Source organism: Podarcis pityusensis (assembly GCF_964106645.2).
Source record: "Podarcis pityusensis genome assembly, chromosome: Z".
In the NCBI taxonomy this organism is placed as follows: domain Eukaryota; kingdom Metazoa; phylum Chordata; class Lepidosauria; order Squamata; family Lacertidae; genus Podarcis; species Podarcis pityusensis.
Window position 1 is genome coordinate 23751741 of NC_138044.1, and position 15440 is coordinate 23767180.

The 15440-nt window shown below is 43.0% G+C and overlaps 1 protein-coding gene across 1 annotated transcript in view; it reads right to left on the reverse strand.

Annotated features, from left to right (window-relative positions):
* The window catches only part of MTMR8 (myotubularin related protein 8), a 36089-nt gene extending 25013 nt beyond the window's left edge, over positions 1 to 11076 (reverse strand). The window contains exons 1-3 of the mRNA XM_080989835.1: positions 10212 to 11076; positions 4506 to 4628; positions 3297 to 3459 (exon numbers count right to left, since the gene is read on the reverse strand). Of these exons, the coding sequence (XP_080845961.1) occupies positions 3297 to 3459; positions 4506 to 4628; positions 10212 to 10235 (310 nt within the window). The 5' untranslated portion in view covers positions 10236 to 11076. The remainder of the gene's footprint in view (positions 1 to 3296; positions 3460 to 4505; positions 4629 to 10211) is intronic.
* Positions 11077 to 15440: the final 4364 nt, after the last annotated feature.

Sequence of the window (15440 nt, forward strand, 5' to 3'; positions counted from 1 at the left end):
TTAAACTTCTACATGAAACTGCTGGATGGGGTTATCTGGAGGTTTGGAGTACGCTGTCAGAAGTATGCAGATGACACTCAGCTCTATTTCTCCTTTACAACTGCAGGTGATGCAGTGGAAGTGCTGGACCAGTGTCTTGCCTTGGTAATGAACTGGATGAGATCCAACAAACTGAGACTCAATCCAGATAAGATTGAGGCACTGTTAGAGGGTGGTTCCCTAGACCAGATGGGTGGGAGGTCGCCTGCTCTTGATGGGGTTACACTGCCTGTGAAGGAGCAGGTTCATAGCTTGGGGATACTACTGGATCCTTTGCTATTGCTTGAGGCTCAGGTGGTCTCAATGGACCGGAGTACCATCAGTGGTCCAGCTATACCCCTATCTGGACAGGGATAGCCAAACTACTGTTGTCTATGCTCTGGTAACCTCAAGGTTAGATCACTGCACGGCATTATATGTAGGACTGCCTCTAAAGAGTTTGGAAACTTCAACTAGTGCAGAATTCAGTGGCCAGGTTACTCACTGGAGCAAGACAGTTTGAGCATATTACACCGATACTGGTCTGACTGCACCAGCTATCAATTAGTTTACGGGTCCAATTCAAAGTGCTGGTTTTGACCTATAAAGCCTTAAACGGCTCAGGACCGCAATACCACAAGGCCTGCCTCATTCCATATGAACCTACCCAGATAATCTTCTGAAGCCCTTTGTGTGCCTCCTCCTCAAGGTCTGGAGGGTGGCAACACGAAAACGGGCCTTCTCTGCAGTGGCTCCCTGTCTGTGTAATGCTCTCCTCAGGGAAGTTCACCTGGCGCCTTCATTATACACCTTTAGGCACCAGGCAAAAACATTCCTTTTTAACCAGGCCTTTGATTGATTTGACTGACATCCTATGCCCTTTTAAAATGTGTTTTTTTGGGGGGTGGCCTATTGGGTTGTTGTTATTTTGATTACACATTTTGTGGTTTATATTTTGATTTTGTTCTGCAAACCACCCTAAGACTTCCAGGAAAAGGCGGTATATAAATTCAGTAAATAAATGTATAAAATTTCACTGGCTGCCCATTAACTACTGAGCCAAGTTCCAAGGGACTGGTACTGTTACACAAAACTTTATACAGCTTGGGAGTTGATTCCTAAAACAGGATCTCATCTCTTATATCCCTTATATCCTCTGCAGGAGAAGGCATTCTGCAGATACCATCTCAGCAGGTCTGCTCCATATAAGGTAGGAAGTGGGACTTTAATGTGGCAGCATCTACCCTTTGGAACTCCCACCCATTACTTATCAGACAGATGCTGTCTCCATTGGTCCCTACTAAAGACCTTCCTTTTTCAGTTATTACTGTTAAATTACAATGAGATGCTTCACAGGAAGCAATTCATAAAGAAACTGAAATAAATAAATATGTTTGCTTATCATCTGAACCTGATAACCTCATCTGCCTAGAACTGTTACAGCAAAATGATGCTCTTGGGTTTGCTGGGAAAACATGGTAGCTCTCTGAAACATCATTGTCAAACTCAGTGACAGCTTTGAAATTCAAACAGATCAACAATAACTCACTCCCTGCCTTTTCACTCCCTGCCTTTCCAGGCCTCCTTCCTTTCCGTTGCAAAATGCAAATCCAATCGATAACTTATCCTGTTGACTCTCAAGTAAGCAGATTCTCCAGAGACAGATTGGTCTCTGCCAGCATCTGATAAAATAGCCAGTTTGCCAAACAGGTAATCTTCAACTGTCAGTCACCCACTAGTGAATAATGAGTAATTATTTGTGCTCTGCTGAGGAAAGACAGTGTGGGATTCTGTGGAGGTACTGAACCACAACAAAACTATGGGTATTCAAGCACAAAAGAAATAAAGACCACGATGCCCAAAATTAGAGAGGAAATGGAAGCTGCTGGCAGGACTCTCTAGTGCAGCCCACCCCCCAATCTGGTACTCTCCACGTGATTTCGATTCCCATCAATTCCCATCAGCCCTGTTCTAGATGGAACTGATGGGAGATGTAGTCTAAGTCACCTGGAGGACACTAGGTTGAGGAATGCTGCACATGAAAGGTATTCTAATCTCAACAGTGTCAAATACTGACCCAAGGAGCTTCATCAGGCCTATGCAGGGTCCCCAATACAGCCTGTAGGATTTCTTCCAGATCCCACTCAAATTGCTCTGTCTTCGAAGGTGAGGAAGCCAGCTCATCCATGGCCCCTTATTACATGCAATAAGGTATTAAGTGCAGATAATTTTTTTTCTGTTATCATATTGGTCCTATAAACGCTGAAACAGTATCTATTTTTTCCAGTTTTAGTGACTAGAATAGGGTTGCCATATGTCCTCTTTTCCCAGGACACATCCTCCTTTCCATGGGTATGTAAAACGAGTGTCGTTATAGCAATCCATACTTAAAAGTAGAAGTCAGCAAATGTGTTCTCTTTTTTGCTCTTAAAAATATGATTCTAAAATGAAACTGATAATGTAATTGATCACCACACAATCCAGGCACCTTTCCCTCTCAACAATAACTACTTTTGAGGGTTGCTTTGTGGCTTATTATGGATTTCATGTGTTTTATTTTCATGTGAGCTTATGCTCTTAAATACATTGTAAGTCACTTGGAAAGCTTCTTTGTGCGACAAGCAACTAACAAATTTAATTACCACCCACCAACATCAAATCACTGCAGAAATCTTTTAAGCAGAATACAAATACTCTTGAGTAGCAATCAGGAACCTGCAGCCCTCCAGATGCTGCATGGCTACAGTTCCTATCATTCTTGACCGGCAGGGACTGATGGGAGTTAAAGTCCAAAAACTTCTGGACGGCCTCAGGTTCCTACTTTAGAGGGCCAAAAGATTTTTTAAGAAACTTTAAAGACTATTTTAACCTATACAAACACCAAAACAAAATTAATGTCTTAATTATTACCAACATCCTGAGAGGAGAAAATGCAAAGTATTTCCACTCTTTTAACAGAGATGGAAACAGCTTGAGCTATTGATGCTTTCCTTTCTTCCTGTCTGGTTTAACAAGAGCTCAAAGTTCAATAACCAAAGCTCATCATCAACAAGCACTTGCATTGCCAGGGTATGAAATATAGGAATCAGACCATTGGTGTATCCACTCAGTACTGTCTGCCTTGGCTGGCAGTGGAAATCCAGATAGACAGGTGTCATTTTTTGCATACCTGGAGATGCCAGAGATTGAACCTGGAATCTCTGTCATGCAATGCAAGTATTGTATCACTAAGCTAAGTTCCTTCCTCCATACGGAAGCAAACTGCACTTTCCAAGTACCTGGTTGAGAAAGTTTCAGCAGGGAAGTGTAGACTTCATGACAGTCCCGCTCATGACCAATAATAAAGTGAGCAACACGGAAATTCTTGCAGTGAATAAGCAGTGGACAGCCAGATGCGGTCAGAGGCAGTTTCTCCACAGTAGCAATATGGTGGTGGAGAATCTGTAAAAAAAAAAAAAGAGGAAGAAAGCTTACAGGGTCAATACTGACTGCAGCTTAAAAAGCCATTCTGACTGAATTCTAACTGAAACTAGAGACTATTTACATTTTAGAAAAACCAAACAGTCAGTATTTATGACTGAGAACTACAACTTGTCATGAAAGATGTAATTTGACTTCTAGAAAGTTAAATCTCTCAGTTAGGCCATCATACACCACAGGAACACTATTGTTTACTAAGATGATTAATTTCATAAGCATGAATTAAATCTCAGCTGGTACAGATACTTTGAATCAGGCTCATAAACAGCTACTTTCCTGGGGCAAGTGTCTCCAGGCAGGGGTGCTTTATAGGAGTAGATTCTCTTTTACTTTGAAGGCACAAATGACTAAGATAGGGATGTGTGGGCAGGAAAACTGTGGGCCAGATGGGGGAATTGTAGACTAAAAATGTTGTATGAGTTATTTGCTAGCCTGCTTTAAGATTTTCCTTTTCATGAAATAAGATTAACATAGTGCGAGAAAAAATATGAAAAGGAAACTATTAATTGGGGTAGGTGGGTGTGCACTTGTTGCAGTATGGAGATACCATTTTGGTAATGCAAAGTTGAGCAAATGTTGCTTAAATTTTATAGATGCAAACTTAGTCCTCAGTCAATTGATGTTTATCTCTAACAATTGCTATGGGCTTAATATCATGTTAAAAACATCACCAACAACACTATAGAAACAGTATCAGAGGAAGTATGCTCCTGAATACTAGTTGCTGAACAACAAGCTGTGCTATTGCCTTCACAGATCGCTTCTGGCTTCCAATACACATTGAAGAGACTGCTGATGGTGCTGGACCACTAGGGCTGCTTTTATCCATATGCTCATGAAATGATCACCAGACAAATCCTGAACACATCATACTACATTAAAAGCTGTGAACAAATTAGGCTTGTTAAATAGACACATGGACATCAATACAACCCTTTAGGTCACAAGACACCCCCAACCTGTCTCCCAGTGCTCAGCAAGAGAATTACACTGCACTCTGACATTACCCATGTTTCCTTTCGAACTTCAGCTGAAGCATCTACGTAGATTAAATGTGTTGCAGTCAGGTACAGTGTTCCATTTGCTGGCTTTCTGTTGGTGTAACGATCTAGTAACTTGACATTTTCTACCTGTAGGGTAATAATAAAAGGAAGAGTGCCAGGGGGTGGGCATTAGTTTAGAACATTTCTAAAATATCTGCAGTACACCAGATAAGTTGCAGAACGTAAAAGTCATCTGCGCTGCCCAGATAGGGTGCACACTTGTGAGATTTAATGTTTTATTTCATTTTTAAATTAAATACAACATATAAAAAGTGGTTTTAAAGAAAAGTGGAGGAAAAGAGAAAGAAAAGAGATATAGTATATCATTATAACTGTTAACAATTACAATTTTTAACCTACTGTATTTTGTATAATGGAGTTCCAAATTTCATTATACAGTGGTACCTCAGGTTACATACGCTTCAGGTTACAGACTCCGCTAACCCAGAAATAGTGCTTCAGGTTAAGAACTTTGCTTCAGGATGAGAACAGAAATCGTGCTCCAGCGGAGCGGCGGCAGCAGGAGGCCCCATTAGCTAAAGTGGTGCTTCAGGTTAAGAACAGTTTCAGGTTAAGAACAGACCTCCAGAATGAATTAAGTACTTAACCCGAGGTACCACTGTAATTGTTTATGCAAAGTCTATATCTAGTCTTCTAGTATCTCAGGTGTCCCAGAAGCTGAAAATGCTGCTGGTCCAAACAAAGTAGTATAGTTAACAAATGTTGTAGTTGTAAATACTGCCATTGGGTTGCACGCAATAGCTACTGTTTATCTTGTAACACAGTGTATGTTAAAATTCATCATCTATCAGTTGATCCAAAGTCAATATGCCCACTTCCATCAAATTTTTCCACATCACCATCTTTCCCCCAATTTTTAAAGGGGTCAAATCCTATTTTTTAAGACATTGCATTCTACAGCTCTCAGACATAATTGTTTCAAGAGATACCAGAGTTCTAATGTATTTTGATCCTAATACTATCCACCCAACCAAAGATGCTATGTATGTATATTCCAAAGTTGCCCACTTCAGAAAATTAACACCAATTGTTAGCTTCCGGGATTTAATTCTTTTGTTTATTTCTAAACCTCATACTACTATTCCTCTGTTGATGCAAATGATAGATGCCTTTAGTAAAATATCAAGATACTCTATTAACTGGTCCAAATCGGAATTGATGCCTATAGGTGAAAATTTGCTTACCCAAATCAATTTTGTATTTGTACCAAATCTTATCAGATCTTTAGGTATGTCTATGCCAAAATATATCTCAATTAGTAACATGCAATAGAAATAAAATATAGGGAGAGGTTTATTCAGATATTGATAGATGAGAATCATTAAACCTCACCATTTGGGGAAAAGTGAATGCTCTTAAAATGAACATTATTCCCAGATTAATTTATATTCTGACAGGATCCCAGTTCATATACAGTATCTGGAAAATATGTTCAGAAAATTAATTCTTTGCTTAGAAAATTTCTATGGCGTTATTCAATTCCAATAACATTTTTATAGAAAATGCAAATTAAAGGGGGAGGATTCATATTCCGAATGTGGAGCTTTATCACCAAGCTTACTTACTTTCAAGCATTCAACATTAAATGAGAATGCTTTGGTCTGAACACCAGGTTTTTAATTATTGAGCATATGGAAACAGCATTATTATTATCATTCAGCATAGATACTCATATTCCAATCTCCCTACAGAGGTGGGGAACCAGTTGCAACAACCATTCACCTGATCACCCGTGATGAGGAAAATAATGACTTTTAGGCAAACAAGCAAGGGAGATTTTCTAAGTGCAAAGAGTGTTAGCTCTCAACTCCTTTTCAGCACCTCAATGTGTTTGTAAGAACTCTATCCAAAAGAATCATGAGCCAGAGCTCTGTATGAAACACTCCTACTAGCTTTGATAGCTCTTCCGCCAATGGCCTTGCTAGCCTGTGCAACAAAGAATGGATTTTTGGATCACTGGCAAAAGAGCTTCCAAGCACAAGTTCCTGCTGCTAGAGGACTCCTTGGTACACAGTTAATACGAAAACAATCGAAGAGGAAATGGAGAGGAATGCAGCACAGCTGACTCTGGATTCATACTCAAAACAACCAACTTGTGGCATATATCATATTTTAAGAAGATGCCACAGTAGTGATAGCAACCGAGCCAGCAATCCCTCCTGTTTTCTCATCTGCAAAGTGAATATTTCATAAGTAGTGAACCTAGCCTAAAGAGAGGAATGCCTACCTGTTGAGCTTTTGGGGCTCAAGGTTAAGCAAATCACAGCTGGAAGCCTGCTTTTGTTACTTGCCTCACATTTTTGAGATGGGTCAGGTTATAAAGCTACGTTAATGAATTAAACAAGTACACTTCAGAATTTCCCAACAATGTTAGCGTTGTCAAAAACATTAGAACTTGCATGCTTTCTATTTTAATATGCATTTGCACAGCTCAATGTTAGGACAAAAAGTCAGGATAGAAACTGTTGAATAAAAAATGCTATGGAGAACTAAATCTCTAGCTTTTTCTCTGCCATGTTAGCATGGTGCAGGCTAAGGAAAGAGCTTGTCATGTCCCCCCATGCCTTCTGAAAGGCAACAGCCAGCAAAAAAGGAACTTGGAGTGTGGATGTAACAAGTTAAAAGGACACAGCAGCAGCAAGATGGCTAAGCCAAGAGTTTCCTGATCCTGATATATGAACGACACATTGGGACCCTTTCATGCGGCATTTGCTTTTCTTATCTATTCCATTCAGATAAACCACTATTAGGTTAAATAAAAATATTGCACGTAGATTTCTTCATCTTAGGTAAGAGTATGATGCTTTAGTTAAAGAGACACCAACTTTCTAAAGTCATAAATATTTTTAAATGGGGGTGGCCAACTTGTGGCCATCCAGATGCTTCTAGACTAGAAGTCCCATAATCTCTTATCATTGTCCATGCTAGTTGGAGCTGGTGTTTGCTTATCATTTCTCAGTGAAGAATGCCTAAACTATACAGTACAGTGGTACCTCTGGTTACGTACTTAATTCGTTCCGGAGGTCCGTTCTTAACCTGAAACTGTTCTTAACCTAAAGCACCACTTTAGCTAATGGGGCCCACCGCGCCGCTGCCGCGCGATTTCTGTTCTCATCCTGAAGCAAAGTTCTTAACCCGAGGTACTATTTCTGGGTTAGCGGAGTCTGTAACCTGAAGCGTATGTAACCAGAGGTACCACTGTAAATGCTTTCATGCGCTTGCTAGATAATGTTCATTCCTGAATTCAGAGAATGCGCCAGCAAGTGAAAAAACCCACTAAACAAAATATTTTCTTCACATTCTTCAATATTCAACCAAAGACTTTGAAAGAAAAAGTTTTGGAGCAGTAAGTACAATTATGGATGTTGCTTTTAATTTATTATAGTTCTCGATTTAGTAGCATCTAAATTGCTGTGGAGCCAAGCAACTTTATCCTCAAATTGTTTAGCCATCTGGTTACAGCTGGCGACTTTGTACAGTGGTACCTCGGGTTACAGATGCTTCAGGTTACAGACTCGGCTAACCCAGAAATAGTACCTCGGGTTAAGAACTTTGCTTCAGGATGAGAACAGAAATCGCTTGGCGCCAGTGCAGCGGCAGTGGGAGGCCCCATTAGGTAAAGTAGTGCTTCAGGTTAAGAACAGTTTCAAGTTAAGAACAGACATCCAGAATGAATTAAGTTCTTAACCCGAGGTACCACTGTACTCCAAAGATCAACCCTTGCCTCGTCAGGAATAACCAATCTCTGGACACAGAAAAGGTTTGCTGGATGGCTCCCTGAGGATGCAATGGAGGCAACGGAGTAGGATTCCTTCATGGCCCTCACGGCCATGTGGAAGGTCAAATTATGAGCATGTGCTCAGTCAGCTTCCAATCAAGATTTACACCACTTGTGCTCCAGCCCTTGACCATTCCATTTCATCAAACACCGTTCTTCAGTATACTAAGGAGTAAAACTGACTCCATAGCACCCGAGGGGGTACTCAGGAGTGAATTTGTCAAAAGACCCACGACTCACTATTCCATAGTGAAGCTATGACCTACAGTAAGCATTCCATAGTGAAGCCATTCTCTACAGTAAGCATGGGAACAGAGGTTACTGGCCACTTAGCATGCTTATATATTTACATAGTCTTATTTACGTGGCTGATTTAAATACAGAAAAACTACAGGAAAAAGCACAGGAAAAAATGTGTAGTGAGTCCAAAAAGGCAATGATACGCAAGACTACGACATTTTTACACAAGCTCAAATGTCTGCAGAGTATCATGTCAACAAGCTAAATGAATAGATTAGTACATTTTACCAATCTGAATTTTGCTAATGAATTTCAATCTACCATTTAAGGTGCTAAAAGTGGGAAACATATTCTGCACATGCTCAGAATCCCTGTGAGATGCCTGCACAGTCTGGCACCAATTATCCCTGCTTTCAAGACCAGATTCTAGGACCAAGATCTCAAGAAGCCCACCTTATGTGGATAAGTGGCAAAGGTTGAGGAGCACCTTGGGAAGCAGGCTCAGGGTTTCAGTATGCATCAAGGGAGAACAATAAGCACACAAACGTTTATAGAAATATTATTATTTTCAGTGATGAGCTGAGCCATTTCCAAGACTTGTTGAAAGCATATTCCATTATGTCAATGCTAATCAATTCCAGTTCACCAGCAATAATGTAACATCTGAAAGATTATGGGAATGCACTCTATTACAAGCTCAAAAACTCTGAGATTACATTACACTGCATATAACCACTGCTTCTAACCACTGCCCCCCTTCAACACCCCAACCAGCTGCTGAGACTAAGATCTAGGAGTCTGGAGCAAGGCTGGATGAGAATGAGGGTCTGATTAGGTTTTGTTGTGGGAGGAGGAAAACATCCTTAAGACTAACAATTCCTGTGTACAAGAAGGCCAGGTGGTGTTATCAAGACCTAACTCCACAGTTTAGCAATTCAGCAGCAGCCTCAAGGCTAGCATACAGTAATACTAGTGCTGTCTGGTTTAAAAAGGAAAACAAGGATTCCTGGCAGGCTTTAAATGGGTATCATCATCATTACTATTACTACTACTATATCACTTAATGCTGAAACAGGCTTCTAAATGATATAAAAAGCACAAAAACCAGTCACACAAACATTTAATGTAAGCATTTGTAATTAAGATGCACAATAAAATAACCCCACTACATCAGTACGGGATATTATCATGACTGAATGATTTCTATTTTAAAGTTATGTATTTTAATAATGTTTCATTTTGCATATTCTACTCATTGGTATGTATGTTTATTTATTTTTACTATAGTGAGATTTTTTTAAAGGGTTGTAGCACGCACCCTCCCGTCCTGGCTAAGCAAATAGGAGATTAGGGCATAAGACACCAGAAAGGCGAACATGAAATGCACTCTGCACGTGCTCAGGGACCCCTTACTTTACACTGCATATGGTTTACCAAAAAGGGGTGAGGGATTGGGGGGAGAAGAAGAAAATATCCACAATAGGCCTTCCTCACCATCTCCTCCTCCGTTATGTGGGGATGGGAAGGACTAGCTGAAAATTTGGGGGATGGGGGGGTGGCTGAAAAAGCCTCATGAGGAGGAATGGCCAGCACCTGCCACATTTCTCTATCACACACACATCACCCCTTACCTTGGGCGTCGTGATGTGCTCCATGGCTGAGGGAGGCCCACCCCAAAGCTGGGCACCTCTCCCCGGTTACCTCGCGGCGGAACCCTCGACCGAACCTTCCCCGCCCGCGCCGCAAAAAAGGAAAACAAAAAACCCCGGCCTCTTCCTCAGAACCTCAGCCCCGTCTCTTCACCGAACCTCGCGAGATTCCGAGCCCGACGGAGGCCTGCTCCGTGGCCTGAAACCGTAAGCGCCATCTTGCGTAAGGGCACCGTTCACCACGCAACAGGCGGAGGAGAGGATCTCCGCCAAGGCTTGAGTTCGAAACACGCCGCTTGGGGGTAGAGGCCGGGGAAAGAGATCCAGGGAGAGAAACACGTTAGTGCTATCATCATCATCATCATCATCACCACCACCACCAACAACAAATGATAATAGTACACAACTGGCTGTGGGGAAAATTGTGGCCTTTGCTGCGTTGCCTATTTATATTCCCAAATTTTCCCAAAATACGGAGCAGTCTTGAAAATAAGTGTAAACAGGTATCCGTCAATCAGAGAGCCCTGGCCCTATACACGTTTACATGGAGCGAGCAAGTCACATTGCACAGGATTGCAGGATAATGGTACAAGCCTAAGTATATTTACTCAGATACAGACTGCACCGAGTTCAAATTCAAAAACTATATGCATATGTGCCTGCATTGGATAAGCAGGGAAAGAGCAAGGTTGGAGGATTCAGGATGGATACAAGACAATACTTCTTCATGCAGTGCTTGGTTAAGCTATGGAACTCTCTGCCACAGGAACAGAGACAGCCCTCAACCTAGATTGTTTTAAAGGGGATTGGACAAGTTCATGGATGAGAGGGCTATCCATGGCTGCTAGCAGCGATGACTGTGCTCTATTGCTATAGTTGCCAGCAGCAATCCTTTTGAATGCCAGTAGCTGGAAGCTGCAGGAAGGGAGAGTTCTGCTTTGTGCTTGGGTTCTGCTTGCAGGTTTTCCATAAAAGCATCTGGTTGGCCACTGTGAGAACTGTGGAAGACATGCAGTCAAAGTTAACGATGTGTATTCTTGCTAGTTAACATGTGGTTAAGACCATAGAGCTGCATTGCTGATAGGCAGTCTATAGAAACAGGATTGTTAGAGAAGGCTCTGTGTGATGTCATGTCCCCTCCTCTCCTGGGAGATAAGAAGCAAATATGTATGTATTTTATTAAGTAGTGGGTTGACAACTGCTTTTATAGGCAGCCGGCTGGCAACATTGTAACAACACCCAGGGTTTCCCACCTAAATTAACTGACGTGGACCTGAGTGAAAACTACCTCTGGGTGCGAACGGGATCCGTTCAGGAGCCCCGTTCGCATCCTGAGTAGAATGCAACCCACAACTGCGCATCTGCATCTGATGTCATTTTTTTTTTTTTTAAGGAAGTTTTATTTTAACAATTTTCACTTAAGCGCAAACACCTAAAAGTAAATCACAATACAATGAAAGATTAAATCAAGGCCTCAGATTTCATATGAACACCAAGACCAAAATCCTAAAGGTAGCCGTATTGCGTCTCACATTTCCCCATTAACTTAAAAAGCTTAAATGTGCCTTACAAGATATTAAAAAGAAAAAACTAGAACTAACATGCCAAATGTTCACTTTTGAGATTCCAACACAGCTCCTATATCTTGTTTGTACAAAAAGGCATGTTCTTGAACATGCTCTGAAAACAGCGTCTGGTGTTATATGGTTTAAGAGCAACATTTAACATAATTGAAACAGCTTTAACCTAAATACGCTTACTGCTCAAATACACTCCTACAACAAAAACTGGAAAAAAGCTGAAAATTGTTTAACAGGAACTTCTTTACTTGACTTATATCCTAGATGAATGTTTCAGCATATTCAAAAATACTGAACCTGAATGTTTTAAAATGATCCTGAGTTCACTTACAAGTAAAGCATAAATCACAAGCTTGTATTGCAAAACTGTTATGAGTGTCTGCACATGTGCGAGCGGCGAAACCCAGAAGTAACGCATTCCATTACTTCCAGGTCGCTGCGGAGCATAACCTGAAAACGCTCAACGTGAAGCATATTTAAAGTGAGGTATGACTGTATATACACAGTACCCCTGGTGGCCAGGGTGAGAACTTCAATACATAACACCCCTCCCCACCGAGATAAGGCATTACAGTGGTACCTCAGGTTAAGTACTTAATTCGTTCTGGAGGTCCGTACTTAACCCAAAACTGTTCTTAACCTGAAGCACCACTTTAGCTATTGGGGCCTCCTGCTGCTGCCGCGCCGCAGGAGCCCGATTTCTGTTCTCATCCTGAAGCAAAGTTCTTAACCTGAAGCACTATTTCTGGGTTAGCAGAGTCTGTAACCTGAAGCGTATGTAACCTGAGGTACCACTGTAGTTACAGTCATAGTGGTTCCATTACATACAGTCATAGTGGTTCCAGCAATACCCTTATTGGTTTCAGTAAGGCACATAAGCATATTAATTGACCCTATTCACCATACAGCTTTACATGTGCAGTTTGTCCAGTGAACATAGTCTTTTAAATAAGCTGGGTGCTTGGAAACCCTGCCAGACCTCCAAGGGCCAGTACCAGAGTCCGGGTGGCTGCCCGATTCTGGCTGCGACTGTGGTGCGACCAAATGTGGCATTGAGCCCAAGTTCCCTGGCTCCGCTGCTGTCGAAGGAACCATGAGTGGACTCGGTGGACAGTCAGGCATGGCGGTGGTCTGAGTCTCTGGAGAGCCAGGGAGACCCACCGAAACGGCTTGGCTTGGCTCCATGCCCTCAGTTTGTGAGGAAGATGTAGGTGGAGCCTCGCCTTCCATTAGCGACCGCTCCGGAGCTGGGGCCACAGTTAGGAGCACAGCAGTACTGTCCAAATCCCCAACCCTGCGCCTTTGCTGGTCTATGTGCCGGCGCCACAAGTGTCCGTTCTTGAGTGCCACCTGGTAGAAACGGGGCCCTGTGACTCCCACTACCATGGCTGGCACCCAAGGAATGTTGTCCACAAAGTTCCAGGCAAAAACCTGATTCCCCAGAATAAAGGACTGTGGCACGTGAGTACAGCCCGTGGGCTCGGCCACATCAAAGTCTGGGTGCAGCCAGTCAAGCGGAGATGGGAGGTGGCGGCCCATGAGCAGTTCGGCCCTGTGGCTACATGAGAGGTGATGTGCTGCATGAGCAAGTATTCAGTGACCTGCTCGTGCCATTCCCTCTGTTCCAGGCGTGCCAGTGCCTCATTTGCTGAATGCACCATTCTTTCTGCCTGCCCGTTGCTGGCTGGGTGAAATGGTGCTGTTAGGGCATGGCGGATGCCTAGCCCCAAGAGGTACCTTTCAAAGGTGCCCGACGTGAACTGAGGTCCGTTGTCCGAGACGAGGACATCAGGACACCCATGAGTTGCAAACAGGCCCCACAGCACCCGGATGACGGCTTCGGTAGGGGTGGAGGGCATCAGGGCCACCTCCAGCCATTTGGAATAGGCATCCACCACTATCATAAAGGTCTTGCCGTGAAAGGGGCCGGCAAGATCGATGTGCATCCTTGTCCAGGGTGCCGTGGGCATCTCCCAGATGTTGCCCTTAGCTGCCAGCGGTGCAGGTCTCGACTCTTGGCATTCTTGACAGGAGTCAACCCACGAAGTGATGGCATCGTACATGTTAGGCCACCAGACATAACACCGAGCCAACGCCTTCATTTTGACAATCCCTGGGTGGCCAATGTGCAGAGCCTTGAGGACGCGTTGGCGGAGTCTTGGGGAACCACGACTTGGTCTCCCCACAGTAAGCAGCTGCGATGAGCCGAGAGCTCGTGCTGTCTGGTTGTAAACAGCTGGAACTCTGGTGCAAAAGACCCTTCCGGCCACCCCCTCTACACCCAGTTGAGTACACGTTTGATGATGCAGTCCTGGGCAGATGCAGAGGCTACATTGGCAGCCGATACTGGCGCTGCTGGAAGGTCCTCAATTAGGAGGAGCGATGAAGCAGGAGCTGGGTCTTCCACAAGCGCTGGAAGTGGGCAACGACTGAGAGTGTTGGCGTGACCTATCAATTTTCCAGGGCGATGGACGAGCTGGTAGCGGTAAGCTGCCAGAAAGACAGTCCATCGCAGCATGCATAGCGAGAGGACCAGTGGAGTTGGTCGATCACTGGCGAGGAGGCCCAGGAGCGGCTTGTGGTCAGTGATGAGGTCAAAGGTTCTCCCATAGAGGTATTCGTGGAACCTCTTTACTCCAGCCACAAGTGCCAGTGCCTCCTTGTCGAGCTGGCTGTAATTCCGTTCAGCCGGAGACAGCGTCCAGGAGAAGTAGGCGAGCGGTGCTTCCCTACCATTCTTTTTTAAAAAAAATAAAAGCTCAGGGGTGCCATATAAGACCTGGTGCCAGGTTGGTGGCCCCTGCCCTAATGGACTAGCCTCTGCTGACTATAATCAGGCAGTGTGAGAAACGAAGAGTGGAAACGATGCAACTAACTTACAAACTGGAATTCAGCTATGACAATTCATTGTAGTCACATTTCAGCGATATCCTCTTAGTTAGCAATGTATGCTAATAACTTTGGGGGCTCTCAGCTGCAGTGGGTCCTAATTCTATGCATATGGCACAGATCTATATAAAGTGCTTTTTTCTTTAAAAAATGTTTAGGGGTACTCTCATTTTCCTACTCATCTTGAAATACTGCCCCTCAATGAGGCCAAACGTAGTTTCACAAAATGTTTAGGGGTATGCATACCCCTGTGATTTAGAGCCATGCCTGAACTGGCAAACCATAGTTATAGTGTTTGTTCCATTTCTAGAGGACCTTGAGCTAAAGAAACTACAGTGCCAAACAGGTGGAAGAGTGAAGCAGACAAGCAGCTTTAAACCATAATTTATCTGCATGTTTGCCAAAAAAGCAAATCTCCTTTACACCCACAAAGGTGGGGTGACCTTTTCTGACAACATTCCTTGGGTTATTCTGAAGAACACAGCTCTGCTGCAATAAACGCAGTAAAAGTATGTTTCATTTATAACTTTAGCTTAAACATATCTAAGAGTAGACATTTAAAATGAGACTAAGACTAGACATTTAAAGTGAGAAGCAGGGCTCTTCCCAATTCCCTGAAATCTGAAATGATTATGCTGTAAGTCGGTTAAAGCAAAATATTTATTTTTTGCCATTACATTTAGCCTCCTAGGTTGCTGAGACCCAAGCTGCACAAATTTAGAACTTTCCCCTTTAATTAAGG